This window comes from Vanessa tameamea, chromosome 16, assembly GCF_037043105.1.
Source record: "Vanessa tameamea isolate UH-Manoa-2023 chromosome 16, ilVanTame1 primary haplotype, whole genome shotgun sequence".
Lineage (NCBI taxonomy): Eukaryota > Metazoa > Arthropoda > Insecta > Lepidoptera > Nymphalidae > Vanessa > Vanessa tameamea.
This window is the reverse complement of record NC_087324.1, coordinates 3,666,432-3,693,171: the sequence shown is the minus strand read 5'-3', so window position 1 is coordinate 3,693,171 and position 26,740 is coordinate 3,666,432. Positions and strand designations below refer to the sequence as shown.

The 26,740-nt window shown below is 33.4% G+C and overlaps 1 protein-coding gene across 2 annotated transcripts; it reads left to right on the top strand.

Annotated features, from left to right (window-relative positions):
* The first annotated feature begins 396 nt into the window (after positions 1–396).
* Axo (axotactin) lies at positions 397–26,693 on the top strand. Of its 2 annotated transcripts, none has more exons than XM_064217307.1 (30): positions 397–646; positions 4,441–4,587; positions 4,858–5,080; positions 5,197–5,333; positions 6,276–6,427; positions 7,206–7,269; positions 7,427–7,711; positions 7,805–7,911; positions 8,379–8,993; positions 9,653–9,833; positions 10,953–11,070; positions 12,516–12,664; positions 13,546–13,748; positions 13,917–14,128; positions 15,967–16,181; positions 16,560–16,733; positions 17,185–17,410; positions 17,933–18,180; positions 18,382–18,810; positions 19,492–19,695; positions 20,191–20,408; positions 20,870–20,949; positions 21,660–21,772; positions 22,356–22,559; positions 22,870–23,057; positions 23,549–23,701; positions 24,342–24,458; positions 24,907–25,042; positions 25,943–26,091; positions 26,551–26,693. In XM_064217307.1, exons 2-30 carry the CDS (start codon positions 4,479–4,481, stop codon positions 26,665–26,667), a joined length of 5,526 nt encoding a protein of 1,841 aa, XP_064073377.1. In that variant the 5' UTR covers positions 397–646; positions 4,441–4,478; the 3' UTR covers positions 26,668–26,693. The 2 variants fall into 2 exon arrangements, with proteins under 2 accessions (XP_064073377.1, XP_026486908.2); XM_026631123.2 differs by having other exon boundaries at positions 397–660; positions 4,456–4,587.
* Positions 26,694–26,740: the final 47 nt, after the last annotated feature.

Sequence of the window (26,740 nt, the reverse complement as noted above, 5' to 3'; positions counted from 1 at the left end):
ATTATCAAGTGATATTAAATTAAATTATAAAAACTTTTTTGGGAGTATTATCATACAATGTGTATTAAATGTTAAATAATTCGATGAACGTTTAAAAAAAATGAGAGAATATAAGAACTATTCAGGCAGTTTAAAAAAAATCTTTACGCAAATTGCCGATTGCAAAAATAATACTATAAGACCACATATTAAATTAATTGCTTATAATTATCGTTACTTTTCAACGACTTCGCTTTATTCATTTAGTATAAAACTTGCTTTATAGTAAATATTTGAAAAAACAACAGTAACTCGAAAATCGCTTCCTCGTCCTCTCCGCTAATGGCCTGCACCCGAGTCTGGGAACAGGGTCTAACCCGCGAGGACAAATTGTAGGTGTCATTACGTGCTGTTAAAGTCCTCAGTGCGCCGCGATTGACGGGGGCCGCGTATCTAAATTCTTTTGCCCAGAATTATTAAATAAAAAAACCATATAATCTGTGCAGTTAAATTGGCGGGAATGAAGTAACGTAACCCGAGATTTTTAAATAAATTGAAGTGAAAGGATTCTTTAAATTATTTTTAAAATATGATTTATTATTTTTGGAATAAATTAAAAAGCTAAAATAAAATTGTGATATTATCTTTGTGCTTTTAGATTTTCTTCGTTTCACTTAAACTGTAAGTATATTTTTTTCCACAAAAGGTATGTTTTAATTTGTTAATTTATCTTTTAGTTTACAATTTGACACATTTCAAAATAATAAGACCCTTATTATTATAAACATAATTCACACATTAAAAACTATTGGAAATAAGTACCAAATATTTAATCTTAAAAATTTCATTTCAAATGTGTCATCCCGAAACCATCTTGAGACGCTATAGCACTTGAGTCAATTTAGCTGCACGCAACGACCAAACAGTCTTGAACCCGGCTGTTACTTTCAAATCCTTCGCCTTCACCCCATTTAATTAGAAATCGCGAGATCGAGACGGGTCAAATAATACTGGTCATATTTAGTCGACGTGATGTAGTGTGTGTGCACTCTGATTCCATATTTCCGCTGAATACCCTATGCGAATATTGGGCTTTTAAATTTGGACCCTACACAAATATAAAATAGGTTCAAATTACCATAACAGTTATTCAAAGTATCTATCAGCACCGGAAACATTTTTTTTTTTAAAGAAATCCTTTGTACCTATTGGGAAGAAGAACTTACCTATAAATTGTAGTTTTGTGATATGTTTGATATTTTTAATAGACAATTTATTTTTTCATTTATCTACAGAAAAATACGTACCTCAATTCTGCATTTCTCCAAGGTTCGTTTTGTTACTTTAAAAAATTTAATATTGATTACATTAGGGCTCACGAAACCATAATACATTATATTATAATTGATGAGTTTCTAGTTTTCAAATTTAAAATTGGAACATCGACTAAATTAAGATGCGGATTTAATTTCTTTCGACTTCGAATTTGACTAATCCCGCGACTGGGTGGTCCTTGTATTACCACAATAGCATACATACATACCGCAATAGCAGCATAATTGCATTAAAAATATATTTATGCTTATTGTAGGAAATAGTATGCTACCTTAATCCTAAACAATTGCATATTATGAATTCTTATCATAAAAATATAAACCTTACAAGGTTAACAACACGTTTTTATTTTTCAAGTATAAATGGAGAACTCCTCATGCCATCTTGAATGTCGTTTATCGATTGTATTCAATACATAAAACTCTTTACACGACTACGAATAAAATCGTGTCTTCTCTATCGCACGTAGCATTTGCGAAATAATCTGTGGCACAAATGAAAGACAGAATTAAAATTAAAGACAGAATTAAAATAAAAAAAAAAAAACTACAAATAAAAAGGATGCGGGGCTTCAAATACTTAGTATGTCTATTGACAGAGGTCCTAGATTTCATTGATTGTACCTATTGTTTTCATCATATTTATTGTACATTTTAAAAGTATAATTCGATATCACCTTAATCTTTGCTTAAGGCTTTGAAGTTAATAGTAATTAGCAGCAACAATTGGTAGATATATTAATGATGATACAGTCTAACCGATTTCTGCCACGTGACAGTCATTCAAGTGACTAGCCAGCTGCGCAGGATATAATATTGCGCACAAGTATGTGCGCAAACATAGGTCTCCTTTTTCACACTTTAATATTGATTGGGCAGCAAATCCGATACGACCGGAATAAATCCTGCTCCTTAGGACCAATGTAGGCTTGTCTTAGCCATAGCCATACTGAGATATTGACTATGAGATATTTTCGCCAGAAAACTCAATTACTTTTTTGACATCGAGATCAGCGGCCTTATATGCTAGCGTGACCAACGAGACAGTGTTATTACAAAAGAATATGGTCATATAATCATTTAAATGAAGAATATAGTTTCCATAATATACAACCTTCTTTCTGGATTTGAATTGTCAATGAGTTATTTATTTCCATATAAGAAATATACAACGATAAATTAAACTGTATTTGGATAAGGAAAAATAATTATATCTAGATAAGATACTTTATTAGAAAACATTGAATACGGAAATAATTATTATTTGATTAACTAATTAGGTACTTAAATACATGAATAGTTGTACTTATAAAACTTGAACTTATAAAATACATATACGTCTAGCAAATTAAACGCAATGCTTATATATAAATAAATTCAATGGTTAAACTCGGCTCCAAATTACAGAATCAAAGTTTCGAGTATTACATTTTATCAATATTCAAGATATTATTGTTCATGAAGAAATAGGTAGCAATCAAAGATGCGTGATTAAATAACAAAAATTAAACGATTGATCTTATGTCGATTGAGTTTGATTCCAATTATAAATAAAATACACACATTTAGGCGTAATTACCTTATAGAAGTATTAAATAAAAAAATAATAGTATAATCCTAAAGTAAGAGCCAAGATGTCATATGAATATTGAGCATAATGTCGATAAATTTAACTACTGTTGTAACTACGAGTATTATGAGTACAAATTTGCTCGTCTATACTTAAAATTTTCGTCGAATTAATCTTAAAGTTTAATTCCATATCTACTAAAAAAATGTACGACCAAAATTTTCGATGTTTACGTAGCTATACAGATAATCAGAAACAGACTCTTTAATTCTTACAAATAAAACGTAATACTGGTTGTTAATGTAACTTTTTCATTACCATTAAACGCTGAAACCCGTTTTTCGACTTTCTTAACAACTCTGCTCGCGTAAACTTAAAACCTAGTACTCACTGGTGAGCTGTAACCATTGCAAATATGGTGACAATGATTAAGATGATGTGATAATGCAAATTCTCTGATTTTGTGGATTAAAGCGCTTCAGCCGCTTTTTATAAGTTTTTAATAAATACTATACAGCTTAAGAGGCAAAATTTATATTCCATAAGAACCGGTATTTTCGCTTCAGACAAAGTCGATAACTGAACATATATACTAAAAAATATACAAATCAAATCAAATCAATTTTATTCAAGTAAACTTCACAACGAAGCGTTTTTGAATCAATACATCATCTGTAAAAAATTAAAGTGTCTAACTATCACGGTTCATGGGATACAGCCTGGTCTTAGTAATAGGGTCCGTTTTACCCTTTAAGTACGGAACCCTAAAAAACGTCTCACAATATTTTTCTGCGTGTTGTCGAATGCCACACGAACGCGACTTTTTTCCAAAATTTTAGTAAATTACCCACCAAATGGTAACAAGTACTGGGAAACAAAACAATACAAAGTATTTATATATGCAGAAGCATAATTAATTTATGAAACAAGTGTAAAGCAGCCTACAATAATCCCACAATGGTAAAAAAAAATTACGAGTCCAAAATATTTAATTTGAGAAATATTTTAAAATTGAGAACTCGCTTTAAAATATATTCCAGTCATTTAATCGCAAAACCACGTAAACTTTATTCTCTTAACCGCTTTCATATTCAATGGTGTTAATCATTTTATCTCAATGTACGAATATTAAATTCAATAACGTTATTCAAACTGAATATTTTTATCATTGAACATCCTTAGAGGCCTAATTTGATTAATTGATAATTTTAACTTCATTCTTGTATCAAAGAATGACAAATCATTTTTTATAAGGTTTCGATAGTATATTTTTTTATGATATAGGTAGTCGGACAGGTAAATGAGCCACCTGATGGTAAGTGGTCATCACCGCCCATCGTTCATTCCCATCTTACATCGCCAATGCGCCACCAACCTTGGACCCTAAGATGTTTTATCCCTTGTGCCTGTAGTTAAACTGGCTCCCTTCAAACCGAAACACAGCAATACTGAAATCTGCTGTTTGGCGGTAAAATATCTGATGGTGGTACCTAACCCGAACGGGCTTGCACGATGCCCTACTATCAAGTAAAATATTCTTATTTATATTTTACAGAGATAATATTTTTTCAGATAAATGACATTAATCGAGCAAAATGGGCTTGCGGGAAAGACGAGGAATATACATAACCGTGATATTGATTTCATATGGAATAGCTGATGTTGACACAAGTCTTCCAGTAGATTTAGCTTCTGAGGAGAAAGGTAACATTTAAATGTTAACTTAATATGAATATTTAAATATCTTAAAGTGTTCTACTTCTTAACTATAATAATATGAATATATTTGATAATTATTGAGAACATATAGATGATATATTGATAATGATTGAGACAATAACTAAAATTTTAACTATGTGATCATAGGTAAGGATTCCAAGGTTATATAAACTGCTTTTTATTCGACATTTTAGCCTTGAATAATAAAATTGATCTTAATAATAATTAAAAACAAATCGAAATGTTTTATTTCAGCTCCAGTACAAACAACATTACCCTTCACTTCGACGTCACCCTTACCTACAACGATAAACATTTCTACCTCTACATATGCTACTGTTATACCACCGATACCACCAAGTGATAGAGACCGGTTCCTGACCTTTGCTGAATCTGGTCACCATCAGACCTTCATGTTTGCTAAAGATAACACATTCATACAACTCGATGGAGACATCATACAAAGATTTCAATTAAGGTAAGGCGATAGAAGTATAGTAGTCTTTTTTATATGAATACAGTTACTGGCCTACCTGAAAAAATTATATAAAACATATTTTAAAAGCAATTTTTTTTTCCTACCAAATATTACAGATTGTGCCGAGAAATATCGTTCAAGTTTCGTACGAGACTTCCTCATGGTCTTTTAGTTTATCACAACGTTAAGAATCCGGTTTTCAAAATGCAACCTTATGCGTTATACGTCATTGTAGAGAAAGGAGAACTTAAAGGTAAATATACTAATAAAATGTACAATTAAATAAAAACTAATTTAGTTAACTGCAGAGCAAGATTGCAAGCGCGCTGGAAATGTGAGGAAATTTACTAACCACTTAAATAATAAATTAGAAGCGTATGTGTTGTAATAAAATATAGTCGTAGTATATATATTGCTCAAACAAAATGTTATGTAGATTTTAATTGGTCTATGTTTTTCTTTTTAACTAATATCGATTCAGATCGGTTAAATACCTTTGATACTTCCATTGGATAACTTTTCCCGGGTATTATTATTTAACAATATTATGAATCGTTGAACGTATTAGAATGGACTTTGATTAATAAAGACAATTTCAATTATAGGTTCCTATGAAAGTTATAATTTCTCGCCTAAAAATTTCCTTAATAGCACAGTCCAAAAGCACATTGAATCCAAACTTTTTTTTTTATAATTTATGTTGTCAAATTATCTACCTGAAAGTAAGTTGTGTACACTAATTGCCATTTTATCCATAAGAAATGTTAACTATTCCTTACATTGTCAATGCACCACCCCTAGGATCTAAGATGTTATGTCCTTTGTACCTGTATAGCCTATTCAAATGGAAGTAGAAAAAAATACAAACAAACCTTAGATTTACGTATTTCATGCGTTTTGCTAATAACTCAGCTAAATTGTGCACTACTAAGAGTTTGTGATTAATCAATATTTATTTACTTATTTCCACTTTAATTTTAGTTCCAAAATTCCGATAACAGTTTCGTCGACGTTTAAAGCGCAATTTTTTTGCTAATTCATGCGGAATATCATATATTAATCAAGTTCTAAATTAATGATATCGCGTCAATTTGCTGTCAAATGTTATTTTTTTGGCTTGTTTCCTGTTATGGTCGGAATAGAGTATAGTTAGACTGACTCAATCAATTATTAATTATTATTTCTCTGATTCTAGTGGTCCATGTATTTGGGAAGCATCTCACTTCAGTAACGGTAGGAAGAGGACTTAACAGAGATAATTGGCACAGTGTAGTGGTTACTATTGATGTCCATGGAGCGAGGCTTATTGCTAAAGTCGATCAGTTAAAGGAAGAAGTTTATTTAAAGGTATGTTATAACGTAAATGTTTTTAAAAACGCGATTAAGTCTTGGGTTTATTGTAAGAATTAACTTCCACGGGAACAATTTTGTGTTGAGTTATGTGAATGGGAGATCCATTCTATGTTAAAGGCATTTGTAATATTATATATAATTATTCTAATTCTGATTATGGGAATTATGCATTATCACTGGTAGATATAGAATTTGGCTTTGAAATACAAACTATGTCTTCGGTTCACTTTCTTCTATTCCCTGCCTGTGTCCAAATTTATTTGAGACCGCGCAGCATGTCTTTCCATTCTTCTCTAATATTCGTCATCTGATCATTCACATCCATCTCTCTCATATCTCATATGATGGAGTGTGTGAGGAGGGACTCACACACTCCATCATCTCTCTTACTCACTTTTTAGGTCTTCCTCTACGCTCATGCTCATCGCTCTTTTAGTTACGTGGTTTTATTTACCCATCATTTTCACCTTATTTTAAATAATGGATAACAAACTATGTTCTTAAATGGCATTTCAAGATTAGCTTGTATGAGCTATTTATTTTGCAGTTCAATTGATAATATTAGAAGAATAAGTTTTGTATTACTGTAATATGAGCATTTCGATAACGCTCAATAGAGACCTTAGCCGGTACTATCAACTCAGTAGATACTATCTGAACTGGCGCTAAAACTTTTAAAACTTCTTCTTCGTGGCAGTCGTTAGTCATAAGTCCTTTAAATCTCATTTCCGTTTATAGACTAGTTATAATCAATCAATATAATTCATTTCAGGGCTTAAGTTTCGATACAAATTATGGTATAACAGACAACTTGACATCAGTTATTTTAATAGGAGGTGAGCAATCAATTATTTAATTTCAAACGTTTACGACTTATACTAACATATGAATCTAGAATAACTTTGTATAAATCTTTGAGTGTAACTTTTGTTTTGATGTAAAAAATTAAAATCATAATAAGACTTAATTCTCCATTTATTATTTCCTTTTTAGGTCTCAGCTCAGAAGAAAAACTCCACGGCGTAAAATACATTATAGAATCATTCGTCGGTTGCATCAGTGATATGGTACTGAGTTCAGGCAAAGCGGCTTCAGATCTCCTACCAATAGTTCCTCTAATCGCTACCAAGCACGAAAATGTGAAAGAAGGTTGTATAGATAAATGTAAGACGATGGAAAATCTTTGCTTCGAAGGTTCTAGATGTATTAATGAGTATAACGGGTACAGGTGCGATTGCTTCGGCACTCTGTACGAGGAACAGCTTTGTGATGTTTACAGTGAGTTAAATGTTTCAATGACACTTACTTAATGTCTGCGCATGCGTTCTCATGATGTATTTTATTTAATTTGTTATTCCCTGTTATCATCAGCTGCAACGATACTGACATTACGGGGTTCGAGCTACGTGTCGTATCGCGTCTACGACTGGAAGGATCGCGTTCACTCCACCAATACGAGAGTCAGCTTACATTTTAAGGTAGATATTTAGATCTTCATCCTATCGTATCTTGTAAATGTTCTTGTTTCCATTTTGTTATGTGAATATCTGGTAAATTTATACTAATTTATGCCAATTAATATTTTACTTGTTATTTTTTATAAGGAAGTAAGTATTTATTAAATATATCACAGACAAAATATACAATTAATATCATTAAACTTTAATCAAGAATGTATAAATAAAACTATAATTATCGAAATGTTAACGAAATGAAATTACGAACAACATTTTGATGCAGGGCAAAGATTTTGAAAGAATCGTATGAATACGATATTTTTTTAAAGTATGTTTAAATTAAATTTAAATTAACAAGAAAAAAAAAAAAGACAATACGAATGACCTTTAAATAATGATAAAAATACAATTAAAACTGTCGACCGAGTCTCAATGTCAAATGATAAAATGCTTCGCTAACAAGGCGACTAGTAATATATTACTTTCAGACTCGTTTCGACGACTCGGCTCTATTTTATGCGAGCGGACAGATTGACGACAAACATCACTACATAGCGCTATCCATACACCTAGAAAAGGTTGCCTTTAAAATAGACTTAGGGGACGGTCAGGTCGAAGATTACTTGGGCAAAAAAGTCAACAATAACATGTGGCATAATCTAACTGTGATTATACATGAAAAAACAGTTGTAGTATACCTGGATGATATAACAGCTACCTACGAAGTACCCGGGGATGCTAAATTCGTCTGTATAGACCCTGAGATTTACATATGCGGTGGACCGGATTTGCATAAAATGAAAGGTCTAAAATCGTTCAACAATTTCGCGGGGAATCTTAAGTACGTATATTACAATGATGTTTCGATACTTTACGAGTTGAAGCAAAATAACCCCAAAGTCCATTACATAGGAGTACTCGATCCTGAATTCGTTGATATCGATATAGAAGTTATACCGATCACGTATCCTTTCGCCACGTCCCATATTTGGTGGCCTTTAAACCAGAGCAACAGCATCAATTTGATTTTCGACTTTAAAACCAGCAAGAATATGGCGGTTTTGGCTTACAGCCAGATCACTTCAGGACAAGGCTATTGGGAGGTAAGCTAAGACAATTATGTTTCATGTAACTGGTATTATTTGAAAGCAGGCGACTTTTATTCGAATAGAATAACTATGAGCTTAAACAGTTACAATATATATTGTGGAAAATATCCAATGGAAGAGTTTTCATTATTTTTGAAAGTGTTATGGATAATGGATATTCAGTAGATACTTGATATTCACGTATATTTCTTCTTAGCTTTGTGTATGCAAATTGAGATTACTTGGGTTTTGTGCAAATCAGTCTGGATACATACCACCCAGCCATCCGCTACCTTCCAGCCAAACTGAAATGGTAAAGCAAGCGCAATTGGCTCAAGTATTGCATTTGTCTAATTATTTGGTTCGAGAAAAATTAGACATGCTTGGTATAAATAATATCACACATTACCTACATAGACAGTACGCTTTGATAATAAATAAGTCAAATAATTATACTCGTTGCATACAAAATACCAATTATAGCTAAAGATCTTCAATATTTTCACAATTACATTTTTTTATAACAACGCCATAGTTATTTATTTTTATAAATAAAATTAAGCATTTTGCCTTTTAACGTTATTTTTATTATATGAATTATAGAAAATAATCGCTTTTATAAAAGCCTCGATATGATATATATTACTTTTTAAAATGATTACATAATCTTTCAGGTAAGAATGGTTAAAGAAGAAATACGATTCGAGTTAGTGCCCGATGTCGGTAAGAACGTGACAGTACTGAAATCTGTGAAATTCAATGTCAGTAATGACTGGCACACCGTCGAACTCGACTACAGGAAAGGAAGAATCAAGTTGACGGTCGACTATCACAACAAACACGCGCAAATGTTTGGTGAGTTATAATCACGGTTCAATCTCGTGCGCGATACACTCCGGTGTAAGATGTATCTTATATATTAATAGCGTAAAACGTTTTTTGTCCCAGTTATTATGGGACGACAGCTGCACATAGGTTATGGTCTCATTTTGAAGAGCTCCAGCCGATTTGCTGAAAAATAAAGAGGATTCTTGATTGCAATTAACTAAATTGTTAGAATTTAACAAATAATTCATATTAGGGAGCGGAAAGTTACTGGCCGTTAAGACAGCGGTACTACAGCTCTATAAGAAAAATAATGAAAAACGTGAAAAAAAATCAAAGTAAATTGTTATCGACAAACTCCAATTCAAACTGAACTAATGTGTAATATTTGATAAGGTCATCACTTTGGCGCCAACTATAGACGAGTAACTTGCAGTTTACAATTAAATGAAATCAAAACAAAACCTTAGGTTTCAAAATTCCTAAAAAATCTTTTGAATAAACGCGAAGTTTTGCGGGAGACCGACTAGTCTGTATATAAAGACTAAAGTATAGAAATATGGACCTAAATATTTACCACTGATAATTTTCAGAATTAATTATCATGCATGACATTAAATATTTTAAAGTTCGCTCTCGTCAGTCACTTATATTTCCAATGTCACAATTTAAAATGCAATCTTATTCGTTACGAATCTATGATCGTGATGTCAGAAAACTTTCGATTATTATTTGTTTTGCATTTGACAATCGAATCAAATCGAATCGAATCGAATATTCGCGATATGATCGTGACCTGTCAAATTCTATTTCAACAATCTAATAGAGCTGAGAGGAATGGTAATTATTAGATACTTAAGGTCTTGAAATAGGTACAACAGATATCGTTGAATGTCGAATATAATGGCGATAAATATTTTTTCGCCAATGTAGGTAAATTTTGGGATTTGCTAATCGTAAACAATTTCATAGTTTTCCAACTTTCGTACACAGGACAACTGTCGTATTTATAATTTAATTTATGTTGTTACTTTATATATATTGCTTAACATCATCACAAATTTCGATTGTTCAATTCGTTAGCTAATTTAATTCAGAATTTAGGGAACGCATATTCAATTCACTTGAATTATTGTTTTTCTTCAACAGGCTTAGATTTTCAGCTTCAGGACAAAATCGTTATAGGAAGTGGACTGAAATCAGCTAATTTGGGCTTAATAGGATGTATGAGAAACATTAAAATTAACGGACTGTTAATTGAACCAAGGTACGTTTAGATTTAGTCATTGTACATCATGTTTACTATTGTTATGTCTACAATTCAATATACACGTATATATTAATGTCCGTATTTATTCGCTTAAGAAATATTTTGGGAACATAATACTGATTTATATCAAATAAAATATTGGGCACTTCTTACGGATTTTTGTATATGAATGATGAACGATGGAACGGACAATCCGACATGTCCGGAAAGAGTTTATCTTCGTAAAATGGGAGTAAAAACACTGCCAGTACCCAAACTGCTACTGCAAGTTGCTGCTGAGAAATTGAGACTATACTCGCAAATAAAACTAATACCGACTTAAAATATATAACATATGAATAAATTAAATAATTTAAACTCACTTCATTTTGCATAGTTTTTGTCTGACGATCAAATAGAAAGGCTAACTTTGTTGGTCATCCGTTCAATTCATGTCAATGAATAATATTTAGTTTTCTCTCACGATTCCTACTAATCGTTTTATTTTTTTTGTAATCTTTTACATGTGAGTCGATACTATTAGTGACGTTTTATAACTTTTTCTTTAATCATATATTTAATACGATTTTTTTCCGTCCGTAATTTTTCAATTACTTACGCTTCGCCTTGCTCATTGAAAATCCAACATGCACCTTGCCTTTACTTATTATTTCTTTAGACATTGATATTAACTGTCTCTAAATTAATTGCTAATTTCATTTTCTGTAAACAGAAGCTGTTTACTTTGGAAACGATTCAAACTTGAACATCAAAACATTCAATTAACATGTAATTTAGAATCATCAAAGACCAAAAAAAATGATGATACAATATTTACCATGAAATTTTCTAGTTTACACAAATTCACAAGGGCCTCGGGTGTTTCAAAAAAACCATAACGTTCCGGAAATTGCCATTTATGTTTATATTATTTACTTTAAGCGGGGAATTCCGAATAGGGCAACTGGACCACCGATCTCAACCCGTAGCTATCGTAACCAACCCACCAGCCAAAATCGAATATGTAACCAAAGAGGAATAATAGTTAATTATTGTTAAGGCCCAAAAAATTAGTAGTACTTAAACTCCTGAGCTTTGGAAGGCACGTTAAGCTATTGGTCCCGTGCCTAAATCCTTTCCAGGTGGTAAAATCCTATCAGATCAAGCCGGTAAGGGAATAGAGAGTGTTTTGTTTCTGCTAACACTTGTGCACTTATCATATATACTGCGCAGTTAACTAGTCTCCCTCAAGAACATCATCAACATCCCATAGTTTGATCTAGATACACTAAACTATGTATGTATTATTTGTTACGCTTTTATAGAATTTAGTCATTATAAATTAAATTCTATTTACGCTATTGAATTTTGTGAAATTTAAAAAAAGAATAACAATTTAAAAAAAAGACATGTTTGTTACGATGTTTTTAAAATTACTCCAAATATATATTCAATTGGACCAGATTCGTGATAAACACGGAGCGAGTTGTAGGTGAAGTCGCGATAGACGACTGTCGTTACGTAGACCCTTGCACGAGACCGAACACTTGCGAACACGGCGGCATTTGCTCGATCAGAGAGGACCGAGTGATATGCAACTGTGACAACACAGGTATGTTATATTACTTTGAATTATATTTACGTCATTATTTTATTTACAATTATTTAAATCAATGTCTTCCAAAAGTTCTAATTCTAATACATTGCGACACCTTTTTGTCAAACTGTTGTATCTTCTGCATTTTATCAAACAATTAACCATTACGTTGTGGCACATTTTAGTTTATACCTGATATAAAAATAAAAAATATCATATACATGTATTATTTTTTTTATGTGATTTCATTTTTAATTATTTGTAAATTACAAGTGACTAAGAAATGCACAACATAAAACTTTTTGGTTACAAAAATAAGGTAAGTATTGTCAATTATCGCTTTTGTAGAGAGCCATTTACAAATTAATTTAATATGAAATTTAAAAAAAAACTTTTTATCCATCAATGATCGAAAGGGAAAGAGCCACGCACACATACATAACATATGCATCTTAATTAGAAATTGAATCATATTAATTCTCACACATTTCATCTCCAACAGAACAATACTAACAAAAGTCTCAAACAATATCTACTTATCTTCAATATTTCTCAAGGTTTCATGAAATAACACTTTTATTAATACTTTCTTACGTTACGTTACCTTAAAAGTTTAACAAAGAAATATTAACAACCTAAGTTGAAAATCTTCAAACTTTTAAAGATATATTTAGTTATGACTATTGGGTTCATGAGTCTTGTTTAGTTACTATTTACTCTATACTGATTGACTCCAAAGAATGAACATACACTTTTATGCCCAAAACCCGACGAACAAAAACCGACCGAAGCCGCGACAACTAATATTATACATACTATCTATCAAACATCAAATCAAAGACAATGTAATTTAGACATAGACAATTTTCCTACTTTGACTAATACGTTCCAAACAGGATATATCGGCGAAAACTGTCACTTCGCTACATTCAGGAAGACTTGTGAAGAACTAGCGCTCCTGGGCTACACGAGGAACGATGTGTATTTGATAGATATAGACGGCAACGGGAAGTTTCCACCGGCGCATGTCAAGTGCGAGTTTCAGATAGAAGCTGATTCCTCTACGACAGTTGTTGAACACAATCTTCCGAGCCAAGTTGTGAGTATCCTGTAATATAAGTAAATTAAACACCGGAGACAACTGTTGATTCTATTTTGTAAAAGTTCTTCTGACAACTAAAATTAAAGTATAATAAATAACTTTAAAGATAAATAAAGTTTTCCCTTTAAATTCCAGTAAAATAATTTGTATCTTACATATTTTTAGGACGTCCGTTCGGCTTCCGGCCAAGATTTCAGCTTTAAAATCAAATACAGAGAGTTCACCGCAGAAATGCTCCAAGAATTGATTTCGCATTCATTATTCTGTCGTCAGTACATTAAATATGATTGTAACATGGCGCCTCTGGAGCTGCACAGCGCTACGTGGTTCATATCCTCATCGAATGACACCGTCGATTATATTGGAAATGTAAAAAGGTAAGCTTAGAGGCGTGGAAATGGATACTTTTATATCATGCAGGCGGACTGGCGAGTGGACCACCTGATGGTTTGTGGTCACCACTATCATGGTGCTGGTAGAAAAATTAAGCATTCCTTATATTACCAATGCGCCACCCTTGGCAACGAAAATGTTATGACTTAAAACTAAAACATAAAAAATACTAAGTATTTCTGTTTGGCGATGGAATATATGAGTGGTAGTTCTATAATGTAATTTCTAATTGAAAAACGTTTCAGAAACGTTTCAAGATTATATTATTATGTAATTCATTGAGTTACTTATATAATAATAGAAACCCTTTGACAAGCGTTAATTGTACGTATTTGTACTATGTTGAAAAAGAGTAACTACTGAGTTTCTTGCCGGTTCTTTTAGGTAGAATCTACATTCCGAACCGGTTGTAGCTTTACTTTAAATAGTTTGTAATATGACGATTCAAAAGTGCTTGTAAAAGAGTTGAATAAAGTATATTTCTTTTATTTTAATTTTATAAAGTATTTTTAAAAAATATTAAAGATTCTACTATCGTTTACTAATCTTCATCTATACACAGAGTAAATTTGATAACAGGGCTTTGTGCAAGCGCTGGATAGATACCATTAAACTTATTTTCGCGCTAAGCAATGCTACTTAGTATTATCGTAGTTTGGGTAGAACGGTAAATGAGCTAGTGCTATAGGCACAAGGGATATAACTTACGAGTACTAAGCCAGAACTCTACAACTCTGAAGAAGAAATGTGCAAGATACAAATATAAGCATTATAAAAATTGACATCTCCCTATAATTGTATGATATTGTGATTATTGGCCAAAGAATTTCCTAAATTATATAAAAATATTCACAACGTAAAGAATATTATAACATAATTATTTGTTAGTGATTGAATTTAATTTTGGATAAATTTTCATCAATGAAATTTATAAACAAGGAAATTACAAATTCACACGATTAATTATACACATTTTAAAGCGGTTTTAATAAGAGAACCTGATCCTGCAGAGGGTTAACGTTCAATAGATTACCGTGGGATTTGAAACCTCAATACATTAAACACGTTGTTCCCTCATTTATACCTTTTTGCACATTAATTTCGACCTTAGTCAACCGTTTTAGTAAATTACTTTCGAATCCAACGGCCTTTTATTGAAATTTATTGAACGTAATAAATCAGTGTTAATGTAATATCGTTAGTGCCCCAGTGCTGATTTTATTAAATCTTTAAAGTGTATTATAATTCGTTACATTTTATTCAGACAATCATTAATAAAGATTTAGAGGATTCGATTTTTTGTCTCATTCAACTTAACTCACTAAATCAACGGAATGTAGGAGGAAGTGTCAAGTCGCATTTGAGACAAAAAAAACAAGACACTATCATTACATGCTCATTTCAAGATAGACATGAAGTTGGTCATATTAGTAGAAGAATGCTAGTTTTAGATGTATGAGGTTATATGAGTAGAAGGAAATAAAGATGAATGTGCAAGAAAGATGTATATAAAACAGATACAGAGGATTTCTAAGGAATACACTGTGCGTGAATCAAATTATTCAAATATATGTATTTCCCCTGTCGTAATATACAGTGCAAAAACGAATAACCCAGTAACTGCTTTATAAACTTTCAAAACATTTGGACGTAACTCTCATTTTATTTTAAAACAGTTTCGCAACATTCTATACAAATAAATTAAAGATAAGTAATTAAAACATAGTCAACTAGTAAATGTTTAATACCTACTTAAACAAAAATACTTGAATAAGTAAGCTGTTTGTAATTATAATTTTAAATTCATAATGGATCTTTCCAGAGGATACTGCCCTTGTGGAGTGAACGCTACCTGCGTGAACCCAACACAATCATGCAACTGCGATGCAAACGAGAACAAATGGCATTCAGACGAGGGAACTCTTGTAGATCCGAAGAGTTTGGGTATCACTGAAATGTTCTTCCTGCAACAGAAGGATTTAACTGAAGAAGCACAGGGCAGAATCACTCTGGGACCTTTGGAATGCGTTGAAACAAGTTAGTATCTACTGATAGTTGTATTGGCTTGTCAATAACATATTCTAAAGACAATATAGTGTTCGAATATACTGTAATGTAATCGCACCTTTTAAGATCGTCTCTTTTTAAATTAATATTTCATAATGTAATACGAACAGAATATATAATAAATACTTGCTTTTGGCTTTATTATAAACAGTTCGTGTATTGATGAAAGTTTCTCATGATCCTCGGACTTAAGTAGAGTTACGATGTTAAAATCTTTAATTAAATAACGTCTAGTATGGTTGTACTAAATAAAAGAGGGACAGATTCTCAATCTTTGTATCTGAGTGTGTTCTTGCCCAAAATTTATTTTTATAATATGCCATAATAATCCGTCACACTCCTTTTCAGACACCCAGCGCTATGTGGTGACGTTCACGACGTCACAATCGTACATCGAAGTACCGGGGTGGAGGAAAGGAGACATCGCGTTCAGTTTCCGGACAACTGGAACCAGCGCCATATTGCTGTTCCAACCACCGATACGGCCGAACTATCCGTCTTTTATGGTGGCGTTGACGAGCGGTAAATATTTACTAACAACGTATAGTTTTAAGACGAATTACTTAAATATGCAGTTCGAGGATGATGTCTGGTTAGAAGATCAGTGAAACATTATAGCCCAAAATATAAATATTACTTAGAATATTTAGAATACTTGCTATAAAGTAGAACTAAAATATTCACCACGTTTTACCGTATCTCTTCACGTTCACCAATCACCTTTTTTTCTCCCCCTTTGAACTATGCATTCCTATTTCTTGATTTGGCAACTTACGTGTACTGGAAGGGTGTTGGGCCGTGTAGTTATAGGTACAAGATATATCTTGGCTCCCATGCTTTGCCGCGTATTGACGATGCTTGATAAGTTTAGATTATATGTCAATGCTTATCAACTGTGAACACTTATCATCTGGCAACTTTGCCTGTCTTTCCCCTACAAGTCAAAAAACTTTAACTTCGCAATTGGTTACAGAACACGAACTAACGTTTAACTTTACACTAAACACGGGAACTACTAGGAAGCTAGTAATCAACTCTAAAAGGAAACTGAACGGAGGGGAATGGCACAAAATCTGGATCGACTACAACTTCTACCACGTCAGATTCATGCTTAACACCGAGTACCAGATGCTGAATTTTCTTCTAGAGGAAGAATTTGGTCCATTCGAAGGATCTATGTTCATTGGTGGAGCTACTGCGTGAGTATTTATTTCCACGAAGCTACTAGAGATACTTCTCGTTTTTCCAACAGATTTTTACAAATTTCGAAACCCTTGACAGGTTTTTTTTAATTTAATTTAATTATAAACTGACGACACGTGGCCAGTAACTTTTTACCGCTCTCTAAAATTAATTCTTTGTTAAATCATAACAAGTTCGTAAATTGCAATCAAGAATCCTCTTTATTTTTCTACACATCTACGGCTGGAGCTCTTCATACAATGAGACTGTTGCCGATTTATTATGTGCAGCTATCGTCCCATAATTACTGGGACAAAAGTCGACGTACGCTATTAATATACAAGAACAAATTTCAGCTAAAGGCGAAGTATCTAGAATATCAATAAAATTAAATACCTTTAGTGTACAGCCTGCATAGTAGACTGGCCGTAGTTGAGATTGTTACCCGTGACTGAAATCGGTCTAGATGACACAACTAATATCATACATTACAATTTTCTAAAATATATATATATACATAACAAATATTCTAATTTCAGAGAACATTTAAAAAAGTCTGCAGTACACCAAGGTTTGATTGGTTGCTTCAGAGGGTTAGTAGTGAATGGAGAAATTCTGGATATATACAGCTACATGTCTGTCCATCTGTCTGAAATAATCAAAGATTGTAAGCCGTCTTGCGTGCCCAACCCGTGTCAGAACAAAGCCACCTGTAAGGAGCTCTGGTCGAGCTACGAGTGTATTTGTAAGAACCCTTGGGCGCACTTGGGAGTGCATTGCGAAGAAAGTAAGTTCTATATATTATTACTTCTCATTAGTATCCTCTAGTTGTTAATTTGGCTCAATATTGTTAGATATAAAACATACATCAACAGCCTGTAAATATCCGTGTATATTAATTAAGGTTTATTAAATATTTATAGACATCGCTTGTATTCAAATCAGATCAAATATAAGAACTTAATTAACAATAAACTACAAATTCCAGACATAAACGAAAAAGCCTTAACATTCCAAACGAAGGAGTCCTATTTAAAAAAAAACTACCTCGTCGACAACGCGACCGACGCCGAGAAGTCGCGGCTGAAGAAGATGATGACGGAGAGCGTCCTCATGAACCTCCGCACGTACGACGACGACGCCCTCGTGCTGTACGCGAACGACAACCTCAATAACTTCATACATCTATTCATACACAACGGAACGGAAATCATTTATCTGTTCAACAGCGAAGATGAAATCGTACAAATGAACGTTACCTACGAGAAGATCAACAAAGGGGAAAGTGTTCAGATTGCGATCATAAGGTCGGAGAACACGACGACTTTGCATGTGAACGACAAAAACACCACCATCGATAAGGTTGCCAGGCTTCTGTCTAATTACACCAACAAGCCGTGGGGCAACCCTGAACTTGGTGAGTTTTAATTTTAACATTTAGAACAGTAATGTTGATATTTAAAAAAATAAATATTTCCTTTTATTATCTGTGATCAACACGTTTAAAAAAATCTATTCATGAAAATTTTCGGGTCCAATTACGATCCAATTCTTTGCATTTCTTTACAGTCAGTACAATTACTTAAGTATTTAATATCTTTATTGTTATAAAAAAAAATAGATTTAAATATATACCACATAAAGATAAACGATCCTCGCTGCTCTTGATAAAGATTTGCGTTATAAACGATTGCTAATCCTGTCTAGTATGTGATGTAACAGAATTCGTTTTTGATAATAAGCTGTAGTATCATTGGCATGTTTACGATTTAAAACTGAACATTCTCAAAATAAAAAGTATCGCTTTGTCGATGCTACAAACATGATAAAGTTATTTATGGTTTCCAGGCAGTTGTAGATTATATTTTCTACCACCAGTTACTGCTCGAATAAGATTAATTACTATTAAATAATAATTAATTTAATACATGGAACAAAGAAAATACTTCAATAAAGTACTTTAATATACATAATTATATTCAGGGAATTCGATGTCGTGTAGTTCCTAAAATTTCAGGACTTGTTCAACTAAATTTTGCGGCAGATTACTTTATAAATTCAGTCCTATTATATTTTAGCCGCTTATTCCCATTTTCAGAGGTAATCCGACCGCAGAGGCCGCCAGCGCCTCCAACAGATTATTTCCAAATGAATCTCGGAGGTTACGACCCCTATTCCTTACATTTAGCGCCCCGAGCTATTCAGCTCCCTCAGGGAGGGTATGTAGGTTGCGTGAGAGGGTTCAAGATAGCTGATCACGTTGTTGATTTATCAAAAAAGGCTCAACAAAATATTGAACAAGGTATGACCGTTTATTTAATTTGTAGTAGATAACTCCTTAAATTTTTCTTAATATTAATTATATAGTATAAGCATAGTCATAACCTTTAAACATAATACAAATTATATTCAATGATATTTATTAATCAGGAATAAGTTTTGACTGTACACTTATAATATACCTTGAGATAGTTCTTTATACAAATAGACGGCCTAGAAGTTGAATACAGAGTGATTGCAACTTCTAGGTCGACGTCAAAAATGAAAAACAATTATGACATCACGTAATTAAAAAAAAAACCGGTATGTATTGTACCCAAAAATCTAGTCACCTAGATACAAGTCCAGTTCTGTCGTATATTTTTATTTTACTTTCAAATTTAAATATCAATGCCTCTACACTATGAGTATGTACAACTCTAAATCTAGCTACTAATTCCCGGTCACCATGTTCAAGAATGGATTTATTTTTCTTACGAAGAATAGAATTGGAGCTACTGAGTATCTCTTGCTACAGATTTGACGGGCGTCTTACCGGAATGTAATATGAAGTGCGATTCCGAGCCTTGCAAGAATGGAGGGATTTGTACGGAAGACTTCACGAACCAGGAGAGTAGCTGCGATTGCGAGCTGACGAGTTACTTCGGGGAATATTGTATGGAAGAAAAGGGAGCTGACTTCAACGGGGAGAGCATCCTTCAGAGGAAATTCGTCTTAACTGGACCAATACTGACCGTAATTTATTTTGATTATCTGTTATAAGATATTGTTTATAGATAAAATAAATCCTTAGCTCCTGTTCAATATAAAGTTGCAAGACCTTTAAATACAAAAAGTGGACTCAGTATCGAAATAGCGCGGACATTTTGCCTCACAAACTGGAACTATTTTTGTAAGATTAGCGATTTTTTAAACTACATTGATTACATAATTTCAAGTGAGCATATCTCGTAAATATTTGTCTTGAAACAATATATTTAAAAATCTAACATGTCCAACTAAATCCGCGCACTAGGAAACCTTTTGGAAATGTTCCAACATTTTTGATACAATAAAACACTGTCAGCCTCAAAAATATGTTCACTTCCTCTCCGCTACACTACACCCACTGCTCACTGACCACTGTCGCTAGATACACCGCAGTGAAGTCGTAAAGATGCGTTACGTCGACGATAACGCTTTAATAATATTTCCAGGTAAAAATCAAATTAGCATTTTCAAGCAATGACCTTCGACAAAAGAACACCGTCCTATTATTAGTTCAGACAGAGAACAAGTAAGTAAACACTTTAATTAAATTCGTAAATGTTTAAGTAAAAAAAAAAAAAAAGAATTTCCTGTAAAATGAAACTCGATAAAAAATGAACCGTGTGAATATTCCGCTATAACCCTCCCAGTGACTATTCTTTGTATCGTATTAAAAATTCCAACATTGTATTCGAACGCATGACTTAAGTAATAATGCAAGTATGAATACAAGATATATATAACGAATTAGTTAAATTTCTCGCGTTAAATCTGGTCAAGATCGTTTGCCTAATCTATGCGTAATTTCTCTTTGTCTATGAAATATATTTTGAGGGTATCTGCATGCTAAAAATCCGAGGCATGTCTATTGGCTAATTGGCAGCGTGTGATGGATTCAGCTGCTTTTCATATCTTAATAATATCTTTAATCTGTCAAACGCAGGGGTTCCGCTTTATTTTGTAATTTAATATATAATATAATATTTACATATTATATAAACATTTCAGCGACAGCACCTAAACTATACAAAGTAGCTAATATAAATAATAATAATGAAAATATAATAATTACGCTAATTGTTATGACGTGTATATTTGGAGTGGAACTTTTATTTATACGTTTAATATTTTAATAATACATGTAGGTGTATGGCGTCTCCTGTTCTAGAAAGCGTTAAAAACAAAATAAAAAAATACTTTAATCGATAAAATATCTTAGCAGTAGAATTATTCTTCCAGGCGCAGTTACTATTTGCTAATAGCAATAACCCAAGATGGCTACTTGAAGTTCGAAGAAGATAGAGAGGATTCGGCTTATGGAGCTGAATTCAAGAACAGAAATTTTCTTAATGGTAATAAATGTTATTAATTAAAGGGAAACCGTCTCGGATATCTATTCGACTCACGCAATCGCGCACGCGAAGAGTAAAACCCTGTGAGCATTTCGCGCAAAGAAACAATCGATCGTAATCGACACGTTTGTTATTTAACAGAAAATGCTAAATCGAATATTTAGTTGATATATTTTCGCTGCGAAAACTTTAAATATTCCCAATATTGAAATCTTAAATGTTTTTGAAAAATTGGTGATAAAGTGTTATTTCTGAAATTTTGGCTCAATTTTATTACTTACTTGTAAATAACAATTTAGCATTATTTTATATATAAAGGAGCACATTTTTTGAAAGAATATTATCTCGTATTATAGAAATAATGTTTCATGTAAATGGTTTTATTCCTCTGGTTTCTGTACTAAGATTTGCGCTTCGTAAGGCCAAGCTCAGACATTCGTTGATAAAGCGACCAGAATCTTTTGGAAATGTTAGAGCTCTTTGGTGATATGATAAGCATCTTTCAACTAATCATTTTTTAAACTTCTTACTAAAGTATTTTTGATTCTCAAGCCATTTTTAAATCGATGTTGTTTCCTCTTAGGAGCTCGGCACACAGTTTACTATACCAGAATAGGCCAAGACGCTAAACTGTTAATAGACAGAATAGACGTACCGCTAGAGAAGTTACCACCTCAAGGACTTTGGGAAGTGCTGGATGTCGGCTCTAATGAGGTCCAGATAGGAGGTTTGAACACCACCGATCCGAGACTCAAAATATACAAAGGATATAATGGATGTCTGTCCAGTGAGTTACAAATAGGCGACCGAACATTATTCAAAGACAAATTTCTATTGACACTCTGTCATTTATTAACTTAACATTGCAATGTCATACTATGAAAGAAGTCTAACATTCTAACGAAATGTTACCAAAATATCCTTAGAATCGAATGAAATAAAATGAGACGTCACTCGGACACTCATAGTTAATAAAAATAAAAGTTGTCCCATTATAAAAGAACGTACAGCAGAGTGACGGAGCCCCCCTAACCCACCCCCACCACACACCGCCCCCTCAAGGTCAGAGGTGAGCTCACCCCCCGCGCCGCCCGCAGATATCTTCGTGGAGGTGAACGAGCACGCGATGAAGCCGCTGGAGGAGTACATGCTGTTCACGCGCTCGGCGCTGGAGACGGTCAACGCCGTGAACGCGCAGGGCGTGCGCAGCGCGCAGTGCTCGGCCGACTTCGACGAGGCGTGGCCCGACCAGCTCGGCGCCGCGCACAACGGCAGCTTCCTCATCGTCAGTGCGGCGGTTGCCTTCGCTTATGAGCAATACTATGAGCAAAAATTCATTTAAACAGTTTTTTATGAAGTCGGTAGGCTGAAGGGTAAATTTTAGGGTAATCTGATCGTAGGTGGTCACCACAGCCCGCGGTCATTGACGCTGTAATAAATATTTCCTATTCCTTACATCGCCAATGCGCCGCCAACGTTGGAATTAAAATGTTATGTAATTTGTCCCTGTGGTTACACCGACTCACTCACCTTTGAAACCGGAACACAACAATATTGAGTATTGCCGGAAGTGGTAGAAAATATGATGGGTGGTACCTACCCGATCGGGTTTGTACAAAGGCCTACCACCGAGTGATTCCTATTCAAAGATCTGTACTATTCAATTATTTTATTATTATAAAATAGTAAATTATTGTTACAAAAACCTTTTGGTCCCTCGAGCTAAATATACAGGATATAAAAAATATTTCCGACACTCAATACACCTTTTCTCAGAGTGTTGATAAGACGTGGGTCGAAGATCCACCTTCGAGAGCTCCCTACGACTCTCTGCACCAACAACCCGACGCTGAAGAAGAGAACACCGACAAATTCTTTATAGCGCTAACTGTTGTTTTCCTCCTCGGGCTGTGTTACACTGGCTCCCATGTGAGTTTCTTAACTTTTTTTTAACTTTATAAATAAGATTTGAATTTTCAGTCAATTGCAAACCACTGAACATAGCCCCACCCAAGATGCACCGAAACTCCCAGCTCTCCGTTTTCCGCAGATCTCATAATTTTAATCTGCATAACTTGTTTAATAATTAATTTTGTGATTGATGGTGATGGAAAAATGTGAACGAATTTTTTCATATTTCTATTTGAAACAGCTAAGAAGCGATCCATTCATTCGAAAACTGTGTCATCATCTAATTTAGCAGTATCACCTAGTCAGTCATTAGTTTTCCTTCCTTAAACATTCAAACGTGGCTTAACGATTGCTTTTTTTTTTTAATTTTGCAATTGAATAATTTTAAAACTTTTTCTGAGATCTTGTAAAGTCCTATACTTTGAGTTCTTTACGAATATTTACTGTAGAGTACTGTAGCTACAATTCATATTCATGTGTTACCATAGGAATTGAGCCAGTTTGGAATCACATTCGAAGATCGAAAACACGTTGGTATATTATTCTAGGTCAAACTTTTTCCTCGCTGTATTCTATATTGCTAATTTGATGATTTCGACAAAATTCTCACGAAAAAACAAGCAGGCGGGCAGTTTAAAGTAAAACATTAAATGTTTAGATGTGGCGAACTCAAAAAGCCTACAAAATGCGACTCGAAAAGGAAACCGATGAAAACATATTGAGAAACAAAGAAAAGGCGACGCTGTTCCAGGAGCCTTCGGTTTCATTTTTACAGGTAATAGCGATAATAATAAATTCATTTATTTGCATTTGGTTTATAAAAGAAGAAAAAATGCGACCCGAGCATGTTTTGCCCGAATACCGTACAACTATTTATAAATGCAGATAATATAGATTGATAAAATCTTAATGGAAAAAATGTAATACTACACATTAAACAAGTTTCCTATGTGCTACAAAAAGTTCCATATTTTGCTAACTGACGTTGCCTCTTATACTTTATTTAAACAAGCGCTTCTGAATCACCATTTTATAAGTTTAGACAAAAATTTAAAGCTCCACGCTTCTACCAAAGACATCAGGCAAGAAATTCAGTAATTACTCTTTTCCACAAATTAAAAAACATAAGTACGTTAGTGGTCTCGGCCACTGGTTCGTTTTTCCTTTCAACACTAATACAACTAACTCCAAATGTTAACTAAAGTAATGGTTCCGCCGTCCAGCTTAATAAAGAAAGTGAAGAAAATAAGGACGGTGACAAGAAATCGAACGGAGTCGTCATCGATATCGTTCCCAACATCATTATTGAAGCAAACGAAGAAAAGCCAGTGAGCAGGAGAGGATCGATCAGGTTTAGAGGTAAACACAACTTGCAGTAAACTCAATTATGTTACAAATGGCAAAAAAAAATAGTTCATAAGTAAGCCAGTGGAATCGAAGGCATAATGACATAATATCATATTTGACGTAGTTGTTTATTTCTTTTTTTAACCAAAAAATCCCGACTTCTGTTTAATTTATTTGATAATTTTAAAAAGGAAACTTCAATAATATTAAAAAAAGTTCTGATACATGACGAAGTGGCTTGTCCTGGCTTGTTTTTAAAAACATGACGTCAGCAATGCTGACGTCACGAATGTCGGGGTTTAGATTTCTATCCATCCTCGAAGTTATGAAATTAAACTCAGGAAATATTCTTCTCTGATTTATTCCAAACTGAGGAGGTCCGGTCGCTCCGACGCGGACGGCTCGAACAAGCCTCCCGATACCGTTCTTTTTTTTTGTATCTTGATTGAGTAGTGCTGTTGGCCCTACTGGCCTTTACAACGTCACCGAACGTTGGGGCGAGTGTTAAAACTCTGCCTTAAGGTGAACCCTTTTGGGCTCGAGAGTGACGTTCGTCCTGAGGGTGTCTCCTATGAGATCGCACCTCGGCTCAGAACGTAGTCGGTGGGGTCCCGATACCGGCGGGCGTTCGGTCTTTTATAACTAAAATGGGTGGGGGCACTATTCACTCAATATAACACCTATTTATGGACGGTGAAATATTTCAAATTAATTTAACATCTCAAAATTCACTAAATATTATTAATTTAATAATCAAACAGTTTTAAATTATTAAAAATGATTAAAACAATAATTTCCGGGCACGTGTTTTTCTTAAATACGTGATTTTCCGCCGACATACATTATTATTCATATATTCAAATGGCAACTGAGATATCATTTATGTCTTAAATATGTTTACACTTCGTTCAGATATGGTAGATAAAGAAATAGCATGGGAGCCATTAGAAGAGAAAGATGAAACCCTGGAAAATGAGGAAGAGGAAGAAGAAGAAATTGAGGAGAGTTCGTCGGAATTCGAAACTGATGATGAACATGAAACAGACGGAGAAGACAACACGGTACAATTTTAAGTGACATTCAATGAAATTTAAGCAATTATATTTTCAAAATAATGAATAAGACATGGGTCAAATCTACTCCACATCCAAATGATATTTTGGAATTGTTTCTAAAATATTTAAAAAAAAAAGATTAATTAATACTACATTTTTCATCACTTACATTTCCTAGATCCTCAACTTACACACAGCTATGCATTATGTTAGTGGCTCAACATTATATTACAATATTATAAAGGCAATTAAAAGTAACCTGCATTGCAAATGGTTAGTAGTCTTGTAGCTGAACAAATATAGATTCTTATCGAATATAAAAAGTAATATATTAACATAAGAATTATTAACCTACTCAATCTTAACTATATGCAAATAATAATTAAAAATAGTTACTGTACAAATCATTTCTACTTGGAAGGGTGGCAAGAATGCTACCAGTATTAAAAAATATATTTCTTTCAGATTTCTCCCGAAATCGGTCCAGCTCACGATCCAAATACAATGCCACGAAAGTTGTCAGCGCAAATGCCATACAAAGTGGAGGAAGAAAATCCTGTTGAATTAACATCTAGTGCATAATTATTAATAAATAATATTGTTTTTAATGTCGATTTCTTATTTCTACCTCATTTTTACAAAGCGCATATCAAAA

Bases quoted from the DNA above. Each gene is read 5' to 3' on its own strand.
- Axo (XM_064217307.1), top strand. From the start codon at position 4,479: ATGGGCTTGCGGGAAAGACGAGGAATATACATAACCGTGATATTGATT. The intron at 4,588-4,857 runs GTAACATTTAAA...GTTTTATTTCAG, and splicing joins TTTAGCTTCTGAGGAGAAAG to CTCCAGTACAAACAACATTA. The intron at 17,411-17,932 runs GTGAGTATTTAT...TTCTAATTTCAG, and splicing joins TTCATTGGTGGAGCTACTGC to AGAACATTTAAAAAAGTCTG.